Genomic DNA, 11,536 nt, shown 5'->3' with positions numbered 1-11,536 from the left:
GTATATTTCATATAAAAATAATGGATGAATTTTTTCCAATTCTAATATAAAGTCTCTCGCACAATAATTTAAAATTGTTCAAAATGTGGAGTTAATCGATTCTCAGCAATTACTCAATGAATTATATCCGATGTTGCTGAAATCATCAAAATACCGAAAAGGAAGATCATCTTCGAACATATTGTTATCTGTAGATGATTACTTTGAAGAGGATATTATCGATATTCAAGAATAAATAAATACTTCATTAGAATAGTAAAAGAAACGTATCTTGGTGAGAATCAGTGAAGCCCGGTTATACGCCAGATAAATAGTGTGCGACATCATTTTTATCGAAACATATTAGAGCTTAAATATTCAGAAATATCGGTAATATTACCGAGGGATTTAGGCATATCCTCAAAAGTATATATTTTATTCATCTGCGTGCTACATATAAACGTACAAATAACAATCGATTGCACTATGAAATGATTCTATGTTTATGTTTCCTACACATTTATAGTTAAGTGGATGTAATAATTTTTTTTATTGATTATGAATAATCCATGCCCCCATCCCATCAGGGAACCTCAAAACGAATCATTGTTATTGTTTCGTTTCTTTCTCTTTTTCAACGCAAAACAATTACATAAGAAACACTCAAGCTAAAGAAATTGTTTTCGCCTCTAATTGTTTTTTGAGCCATATAATTTAATCACCATATAATTATATGCATTGATAGTTATTATATAAAATTATATAGGCAAGGACACTTATTATGTAGTATGTCTATAATGACAGAAAATTGGATATTGGCTGGCATAATGATGTGCTAATGACTAAATGTATGACATCATTTATTTGTCTGTCACTTAAAACAAAACATAGACGAAAGGGAAAGGAACAACACGACAACAACGCCATAGCAGTTATTCTGAATGGCACTATAAACAAATAAATTGGTAGAACACAAACAAACAAAACGAAAAAAGGAAATGAAGAGCAAATAAAAAAATCTTGTTCGTATTACTCGTCGAATCCATTAAAGTATATCCTATAACAATCCAATTTAATGCCTTCGAAATGATTGCAGTAAATGACAAATCCATTAGATTTAATAGTTATTTTCATAAAGTTTTAAAAATGGATTTAATGGATTTTCTTTTAGTTTGCCCTCAATTTGAGAATATTTATTTATTAAATCATTTTAAATATTTTTCCTTGAAATAAAATGCATGAAATGTGAAGAAATTGAATTGAAAATGCAGTTAGACAAGTAGGGGAGACTGGGGCACCTTCGGCATCGGGACACATTCGGCAACCGCGTTTTCGATATGAAGCTCTCACCGTACATCACTAGCTTCGATACATAGGTATCGAATATCAAAATAAATAACTGTCACAAAGTTTGAAATCTCTAGCTAATAAACTTATTTAGATGCACGGTTTTTTATATCCTTCACCATACTGTGGTACAGGGTATTATGTCTTTGTGCATATGTTTGTAATAGGCAAAAGGAAACGAGATAGACCCATGGTTATTTTTGAGAATATGCATAGAATCACTCGATTTATGCATGTCCGTCCATCTGTCTGTCTGTCCATGTTAAATTGTAAACAAAGTACAGGTCGCATTTATGGTCCGAATTGGATTAAATTTGGCACAGTTACTCTATTTGGCCCAAGGACGAAATTGGAAAAATCGGTTCAGATTTAGATATAGCTCCCATATATATTTTCGTCCGATTTAATGTAAATGGTGTACCAATGGCCCCTATATATCTTTCGATTTGCACGAAATTTGGCATAGCGTAATGAATTAGGCTTATAATGATGTGTGTTAAGTTTCCTGGAAATCAGTCCAGATTTAGATCGGTTCAGATTTAGATAGAGCTCCCATATATATGTTCGTCCAATTTAATGTAGATGGTGTACCAATGTCCCTATGTATATTTCGATTTGCATGAAATTTTGCACGGTACAATGAATTGAGCCTAGAATAATGTGTGCAAAGTTTCGTGAAAATCGGTTTAGATTTAGATATAGCTCCCATATATATTTTCGTCTGCATATATATATATATATATATATATTAAACGGGTGTCTGATTGAGATTAAATTTGGAAGAGTGCGGCCTACCGAATAGCGCGTGTCAAGTTTGCTTTAAATTGATTTCCATAAATTTGTCCCATTATACGCAAACAACTCTAAACTTGCCCGAATGAAATGAAATTTAGCATAGGTTCCAGAAAGATATACAGATCACATATTCAAGTTCGTTCAATTTCATGTCAATGTTCTTTCGAAAAGACGGAGTCTGTTAGGAGACATATACATAACCCAAAGTGGTGAAGGATATCATATAGTCGGCCCGACTTTACTACTTATCTTACTGGTTGTAATTTTACAGATTTTTTTGTAATATTTCCATTTCGTAAGTATTTCGTGTACAAAATTTGTAAATTTTTAACATTCTTATAAAAATAATTAAAAATATAATGTTTTAAGAAGATTGATAGAAAAAAATTACAAAATCTATAAAATGTGCCTTCGGGGTACATTCGGCATTTTAATGTGGGGCACATTCGGCCATATACAATATTGGTCGTAGATATACGTTTGACGGTCACGCCCAGCTGTTGAAATTTTCCAAAAGGTTGCTCCGTTTTTAGCTAAGGACCATATATAAGGATGATTTGTTCGGTAACATAGTGAAAATAATAAATAAAAAATCTTCAAATCGATTGTACGGTCCATATAATTTAATGTTTTTTTCATGTACCATGACTGCACTTCAAATGGTATACATATTCCAATTTTGGTATACTCTCATAATGTGGATTCGTTTTCAGTAGTTATATAATAAAGTGGACTGGATATTATTATTTTAATTATGTGTACAACACCTCCAATTATTTACCGGAGACTTCACAAGGTATATATTAGGTTGGGGGAAAAGAAATCTATTAGGTCGGTCGTCGAAAATGTTGATAAAATCGGAGAAATTGTCGAAGTTGTCCGGCATGTTAGAAGTGGTAACATCGCCCAGGAGCTAAAAATCGACCACAAAACTGCTTTAAATCATTTACACAAAGCTGGATTCAAAAAGAAGCTCGGTGTTTGGGTGCAGCATCAATTAACGGAAAAAATAGATGGATCGAATTTTCATCTGGTGACTGCAGATGAGAAATGGATCACATACGATAACCCTGTGGGGAAACGATCGTGACCAAAGAACGGTGAAGCACCTCAAATGATGCCCAAACCAGGACTAACGACCAGGAAGTTTCTCCTATGAATTCGGTGACTCTGGAAGGGGATTATTTAGGGATTTAGTTATTATGAGTTGCTTCCATATGGCCAAAGGTTAAATTCTGATCTCTACTGTCAACAATTGGACCGTTTGAAGATAGCAACTGACCAAAAACGGCCAGAATTGGCCAACAAGAGAGGTGTCGAGTCCCACCAGGAAAACACTAGGCCACACACATATACAGTGACTTGCCCGAAACTTCGGGAGCTTGATTGGGAAGTTGTAATGAATCTGCCATACAGTCCGGACTTGGCACCAAGCGATTATCATCTTTTCTTGCATTGCAAAATTTCTTTAATGATAAAAAAAATTATATCTAGGGAGGATCGTGAAAATTGATTTCTAGGGTTTTTTTTCTTTTTTGCAAACTGAGAGCAGGACTTCTATGAGAGAGGCATTATGAAGTTACCTTCAAAATGTTGCACATTGCATAAATCATTTCTTAAAATTGCTTTACGTTCTATTATTCTGCTACAGTGCGTATATTAAAATAGAACTTCTTCGATGTGACCAAAAGTGGTTCCCGCAAAATTTGTTGGTATCTTGAATCTATTTTGTCCGGAATTTTATAAATCTTTTCCAATTTAAACTTAATGTAATTTTAAAAATCTTTTCAGATACACAACCAAAACTTCAACTACCATCCCAATCAATACTGAAAACTTTAGTAAACTTTAAAATACATATTTCTCTGAAATTCTTTTTACTTTTCCTTTCAAAACTATTTTCTTGAAACTTGCAAACTTTTGTCAACCTTTTATGTTATAGTTTTATGTTAATCCTCTTTTTTCGTTTTTACTTCATTTTCAGATAAAGCTGTACTGTACGGTTATGAATGCACATACAATACTGAATAGACGGAGACTTGCCTTGAAACTTTAAAGACCATCGCCGCCATATTAAAAATAATAGCAACATCGTTTGTAAACACACTTACGAACTTAATAGTGTATTATGAGCTCAAAGGATTTAGCTTAAATCCTTAAAATAAAAACAACAATATTAACATGAAACCTAAAAGAGTCCACAGTGCAGATATTGACATAATAACCATCGAGCAGATACGAGATACATTTTCCGTTGACATAATGGCAGATATGCATACAAATAAGGTACACAAAAGAACTACCAACATTGTAAATAGCCGGATGGAAGAGAAACATGAAGACAACGATACTATCCTTAAGACACAACATCGAACAAATCATCAAAGAACATGGATGGGATGGTTTACCCAGTCAGCACGGACGATAAGTACTGTCCTTATTTTGATTATTCTAGTGAGTCGAGTGCATACATCACAGGGAACAATGAAGGCAGCAGCAAGTACAACAACTCCCCGATATAGTCAACTCCTATCGACAAATGGAAAATTTACCGAAATGTCCGGTGACAGTGATGACGATATGTTTCGTCCATTTGTACCCAAAGATCCAGAGGTTATATCACGTAGTGTTTTTACACCTTCTGGGCAGTTTCGTGTATTCGAACCGATAGAAAGTGATTTACGTGCTGCCGTGGCAATGCAACATACCTCCCACCACGATCGAATGGCAAGTGCTCCAAAAGTGCTACTGCCTCAGGCCACACCAAATGCAAAAATGACTAATGGAAATAAACGTGTCGAACATTCAAGAATTGAAACCACAATGGTACCCACCGTCAATGGTACACAAAAAGCTGTTCGTGATGTCCGTAAACAAAATATCGACAACAAAATAAATGCCATCGAACAAAATAATGACTTGACGTCCGATCTAAAGAGTTTGGAAGATTTATTAGTTGAATATGTCCAGAATTTCTTTGAAAAGGGTGAATACCAGCCAGTGCCCGGATTGGTTGTTGAATTGCAAAAGAATCACACGGACACTACTACGGAAAATTCACTCAAAGAAAAGACACGAAATGTTCGACAAACTGACAAACCCATTGGTGCTAAAGTTAGCTTGGATATACCAAGAACATTGGCCACTGGACGTTTACTTTTCCTAACAGGTAAGTAGAACATATTTAATTTCCTTTATTTGGGAAATTTATAAGATTTTAAAAGCCACAATAAATAGCGCGGACATTTGACAGCATTTGCCTTGATTTAACTAACGTGATATATTGATTAATTTAATGGAACATTTGTTGTAGTATATGTGGAAGACGAATCGACGGAAGTTAGGATTTAATATACGGATCAGTGTATAATATAAAACAGTTCTCTTTACTCCACACAGGGAGGTTCCTTAGTTGAAGATTAGTTAGGAGTAGAACTCTCAAATATTGTAGTTATATTTACTATAAAAATATTTTATAAAAAACCCAAAAATAAGAACCCATAAGCGTGACGGGAACGACTATATTTCGGTATATATACTTAGCAATTTAAAAATTATAATAATTTTGAATTTGAATTTCATCTAAATGTGAATTCGCTGAAATTTGATATATTGGATTCTTATTGGGTACCGAATTTCTCCACTAAAAATTATAAATATAGGTCCACTTTTTCTGGTAGCCCTCATATAGCGGTACCCCACATTTTTCAGTTTTTGGGGGGCTTTGACGGCAATTTTCGCTCGTATTGGCTGTAATTTAGTACTTTGAGTTCTTATTGGGTAGCAAATCTTTGGGTTCTTGAGTGCGTTTTTCAACCGAATTCGATGTAATTTGGTATTTGTATTTGGTAACAAATCTCCATACCAAAAATTATTAATATTCGCCCCCTTTTAGGGGCAGTGCCCATGTAACCCCCTTTTTATATTAAAATAGTTACTTGATTTGTTCCGTGTGTTGGGGTTGTCCATATATAAGCGTATTCTACCATAGTATGGAGGATAATCGTTACACGAAATAATCACTTTTTACCCTAAAAAGTATGGAATTTTTAGACATTTTAGCAATCTGTTGTAATCATTTTGCCAAGGATATCGTGATAAAAACACGAACCTAACGATAATGAAATATATCGACCAATATTTAGGCATCTCTCCTTCCTGAATTAAAGAATTGAGATACAAAACTAAAATATTGGGTTCGAAATTAACATATATAGGGAATATATTCGCTAATTCCTACACTATGTAATCAATATTGGTCCCCCTTAGGCGTAGCCTAATATAACTTTGCAATCTAAATTGTAGTAGTTTGAGGATTTTACCATGCGTTATCCACGTTTTGGGGTTTTCAGATTTTAGGTGAATTTCCATTTTTGCATTTGCTGAAATTTGTATTTGGTGTACATAATGGCTTAAATAAATCAATTTGTAGAATTACAAACGAAAAAAAAATGTGATCCACATAAATATTTGAACCAATAAAAAAAAACATATAGGGGAGACAACTATGTTGTCAGGGTATTATAGCTTTGGCACTTTTTTTTGTAACGCTCTATATCTCAGTACTTTATTCAACATATATAACAACTTTATGGCTGATTATTGTCTTCGGACACTTAATTTTAAAAAATAGTACCAAAAAGATATAAAAAACTAGTATTAGTTAAAAAATTTTACATTTTTGTAAAAAAAGTCAAATTCGCCGAATGTGCCCCAACCCGGGGTAGCTTTATCGGCATTTGATGGGGCACATTCGGCACCATAGTCATTGCCGGGTAATTGTCATCGCTATCAGTCTGGTTTAAATTCTGATCCTCTAAAGGCTCTATTCGGGTTTAATACGTCACACAATGTTTGAATTATAGGACCTTATTTTGTAGCGGCGGACGTTTACATCTCAAGGTCGCACACACCATCAGAAATAGGGGGTTTCCATGGCATTTTCGTCAATACAAGTACGTTTGATATTATATATGCAATTTCGAGCCACATTAAAGGATTAGTTTTAAAGACAAACTCAAAAATATTTTAAGGAAATAATATTGCACAATCTGTATATGGCCGAATGTGCCCACTTTAAAATGCCGAATGTACCCCGAATGTACTTTTTATAGTTTTTTTTCATTTTTTTGATCAGTTTTGTAAAAACATTATATTTTTAAATATTTCTATAATAATACACATCGTAGTTAACCACTTTTTAATAATATTGTCTTAAATATTTAACAAGTTTTATACACGAAATACTTACGAAATGGAATTGAAATATTACAGAAACATCTATAAAAATACAAAAACGCATATATCTAAATAAGTTTATTAGGTAGAAATTTCAAACTTTGTGTCAGTTTTTATTTCGATATACGATACCTATGTATCGAAACTAGTGATGTACGGTGAGAGCTTCATATCGAAAACCCGATTGCCGAAGGTGCCCCGATGCCGAAGGTGCCCCAGTCTCCCCTACATACCATTTTTAATTCTATAGAATCGGGCAAATATTGAAAATTCGGTGCACCATTAAGATAAAATCGGACGAAACTATGCATATTTTCAAAAATAACCGTGGATATATCTCATTTCCTTCTGTCTGTTGCAAACATATGCACAACGACATAATACCCTGTACCATAGTGCGGTGAAGGGTACCCAGTGAAATACCAATACGCGACAATAGAAAAGTTTTTGGGTGGGCGGCCTTCGGCTGTGCATTTAAGACTTTGTCCTATGTACAGACACCAACACCGGCTACGCGACAGAATTTCCTTGTTTTTATAGGGTTCTAACACCCATATCTTTTGATCCACAACAGATATAGCCACATACCGCACCATTTTTGAAAGGGCAAATTGTAGTCTATAATCTGAGAAAGGATTTTAGGGAGTTTTTCAAAAAAAAAAAAAAAAAAAAAAAAATGGGCCCAGTTTGAGATAACTCAATGGAAAGGTATTTTTATAAGCTTTAAAATGATACCCATTTTTTAATAACCGGATCCGTAGAACCAAATATACCCGGTTAGTACTCCTAGGATGTTTGCTATTGTAAATGGCGTATATCGGTCCACGTTTTGGTGTAGACTCCATATGACGGCACTTTGGGGATTTTGGACACGTTTTTCCACCGAATTGGAATAATAACATGAGTTTTTTTCCTAGGAGCTACCCTTAATTTTAGATATTTAGAATGTCATCCTCATGGTGGAGAGTATAAAAAGTTCGGCCGGGCCGAACTTAACATCTTCTTTTACATGTACGGTAGTTACCATTATATAGCTGCTTGGCCTATATTCACATTTTTTTTGCGATGACGTTTTGTATCGTCTGAAAACCTGTAATACCTAACTACAGCCTAAATATAAGCGAGAACTTTATATGGGAGCAATGCCTGAACATGGACCTTTGTAAATAAATATACCTAAATGGGTTGAAACCGGTTTTAAATATCGTGTATACAAACTTCGACTAGAAGCAACGTATGTGCATAATTCAAAACCTCTATTTTAAGTATTTCAAAATTCCAAACGACTAATATAGGAATTTTTAAATTAACTCTGCTCAGTAATACACTTTAAAGTGTTCTGTCGAATATTTTAAGATGTTGCGAACAGAGTACAAAAAATTCATATTTTTGTGTAGCATAGCATTCTTATAATACCCTCCACCATAGTATGGAGGGTATATTAATTTTGTTTTTCCGTCTGTAACTCTTTGAAATAATCATTTCCGACCCCATAAAGAATATATATTCTTGATCAGCGTAAAATTCTATGACGATATAGTCATTTCCGTCTGTCCGTCTGCCTGTTGTAATCACTCTAGCGTCTAAACGAATTTAGATAGATCGCCAAAATGTTGCATAGAGTCGTCTTTTGTCTGCAGGCAGGTCAAGTTCGAAGATGGGCTTTATCGGTCCACGTTTAGGCAAAGCTCCCATATAAGGGTACCCCCCAATTTTCAGTATTTTGAGGTTTTTGAGCGCGTTTTTCAATTGAATTCGCTGAAATTTGGTACATTGAGTTCTTATTGGGTAGCAAATCTCAACACTAAAAACTATAAATATGGGTCCATATTTTCGGAAAGCCCCCCTTTAAGGGTACCCCTAATTTTGCGTTATTTTGGGGGGTCTGATCGCATTTTCGACCGAATTCGCTGAAATTCAGTACTTTGAGTTCTTATTCGGTAGCAAATCTCTATACTAAAAATTATAAATATAGGTCATTTTTTCCGGTAGCCCCCATATAAGGGTTCCCCCCAATTTTCGGTATTTAAGGGTTCTTGAGCGCGATTTTCAACCAAATTCGCTGAAATTTGGTACATGGGCTTCTTATTGGGTATACACCCCCATTAGCCATAAGCTGAAATTTGTATTTGGTGTACATTATGATTTACATAATAATATCGGTATAGGTCCACTTTTTGTTATGTTCCCCATATTTTCATTTCAAGTATCTGTCAATATATTTATGGTGGAGGGTATCCAAAGTTTGGCCCGGCCGAAAATAACGCTTTTTCACTTGTTTTCATTTGATTTTGCGAATAATATTATGTTTTTCTCTCCCTTTGCTTTCCAGGTCTAAAGAAAGTCCTATGGCCTGTATTCATGGGTCTACAAGTTCTAAAATCCCTGCTGATTGCAATGTTTATCCCGGCACTTATTGGCTCCTTTACAAAACTTCTGGGCAAGGGTAAGTTTACATAGCATAATTTACATAATACAATTAATGCACAATTGTCATCGAGTGATTATGCTGAAATCAAATCAATTATTTTATTTTTTTATTTTCATTCAAAATGAAACATTGTGATTACATACATATGTATATAGAATGTAAGAATTTAATGCATAATTATGTAAATTATCGGTACTATTTTTTTAATTTGTATATATTAATTTTAATAAATATGACAATTTGCAATACAAATATAATTATATAGAGTAGGCTATATAATTAAATATGATATTATTGCTATTTCATTAATTAACATTGGAATTCTTATCGTTTAGGTATTAGTTCAGGTTCAGCACCTTTGTTCATAAGACCCATGGATCCGCCACAGGAATTGGATTTCCGTGATAATTTTGGTGATGGTGACAAGTTCCTTGCGGCCGATGATGTATTAAATGATCCCTTCCAACCAACTGATAATACTCTGAAAGATCATAAACCCTATGCCTACAATCAACCGGGTTTGTTTACAGAAAAATCATGAACGATTTTTTAATGAAATTTCTTAATTTTAATATAATTAATTTCTCTTCCCCCCTATACAGAAGCTTCCCAATACAGCAATCAATATGCCTACAACAGTGTCGATTCTTCGCCACAACTGGGACCGTTGAGTTTTACGCGCCTGGGCATGAACGAAAGACAGCATCAGTTAATGCAAAACTCCTATATGGGAGCACTGCAGACAATAACATCGGCATCATTTAAAAATTCCAATTCAATATCTGGTGGTTCCTCGGCTCTGTCAGCACCGATGGCCAAAAAACCAGCAGCTCCGGCAAATATGAATACATTCCAACAATTCCAAAAAGTCCCTGCCTCATCATTGCTTCTCTCCAACTATGATCCATTCTATAGCCCATTGTTATCGAGATTGGATTCGGTATTTGCTCAGTTGAAATTGAATTCCGATAATGAAGAATGCCGGGAGAAGGCGATTTGTTTGATGTATGCAAATCCCGCAAAGTATGCACCGTATAGTAATCTGGTGTCGGCACAATTAAGTCGGTAAGTGTGATAACAACGTACAATTGTATTTATTAATTGGCTATTGAGTATTATGCCTAAAAGTATGCCTCAAGTTTTGATCATGTTTAATTACCACATGTGGTGAATAATTGATAATATTTGATGCATTTTAAATTTAATTTCATTCGATTTTTTTTAAACAAATTTAAATTGTTGTCTTTCTTTACAGTGAATTAAACGAATTGCGTAAACCAACCTCTGACAATCCCGACATTTTACGTTTCTTCAAGTATATGCGTGCCGCTAAAGACGGCCAGGATGGCGTTGATTGTGATCAGGCATTCGAAAAATGTACAGAATTTAAAGACTTCGAAAATCCAGCAATGGTTTCCACATATCATGACATTAATAAATTAGTACAGGCAAGAAAAATGACGTAAAATTCCACGCGTATCATTGAAACGTAAGACAAAGTAAGAGCCAAGAGATGGAATTTTGTGGAAATCTGTAAATGTATGAAAATATTTCGTAATTTAATTTAAGTAGAAAAAGTATCAGCCATAGATATGTTTAGATTTTATTTATTTATTTGTGTAATTATTTATTTTTTGTGTATTAATTTATTTATGTAATTATTTATTTATTTTATGAATTGTCCCTTTATTTATTTTATTATTTATTAAATTATTGTAGATAGTAGTAAATTAACGACATTGACTA

General features: G+C 34.0%; 1 protein-coding gene across 1 annotated transcript; it reads left to right on the top strand.

Annotated features, from left to right (window-relative positions):
- Positions 1-4,383: 4,383 nt before the first annotated feature.
- On the top strand, positions 4,384-11,256 carry LOC133324815 (uncharacterized). The gene is made up of 5 exons (XM_061533652.1): positions 4,384-5,290; positions 9,692-9,805; positions 10,126-10,308; positions 10,393-10,855; positions 11,046-11,256. The coding sequence occupies exons 1-5, from the start codon at positions 4,384-4,386 to the stop codon at positions 11,254-11,256; spliced, it is 1,878 nt and encodes a 625-aa protein (XP_061389636.1).
- Positions 11,257-11,536: the final 280 nt, after the last annotated feature.

The sequence above is a fragment of the Musca vetustissima genome, unplaced genomic scaffold, assembly GCF_032173495.1.
Source record: "Musca vetustissima isolate MV318-11 ecotype Yass unplaced genomic scaffold, APGP_CSIRO_Mvet_v1 utg2170, whole genome shotgun sequence".
NCBI lineage: Eukaryota > Metazoa > Arthropoda > Insecta > Diptera > Muscidae > Musca > Musca vetustissima.
The sequence above is the reverse complement of the archived record's forward strand: the minus strand, read 5'-3'. Positions and strand labels throughout refer to the sequence as shown.

Coding starts and splice junctions, on each gene's coding strand:
- LOC133324815 (XM_061533652.1), top strand. CDS start 4,384: ATGGCAGATATGCATACAAATAAGGTACACAAAAGAACTACCAACATT. Junction 9,806..10,125: donor TACAAAACTTCTGGGCAAGG/GTAAGTTTACAT, acceptor CTTATCGTTTAG/GTATTAGTTCAGGTTCAGCA. Junction 10,856..11,045: donor GTGTCGGCACAATTAAGTCG/GTAAGTGTGATA, acceptor CTTTCTTTACAG/TGAATTAAACGAATTGCGTA.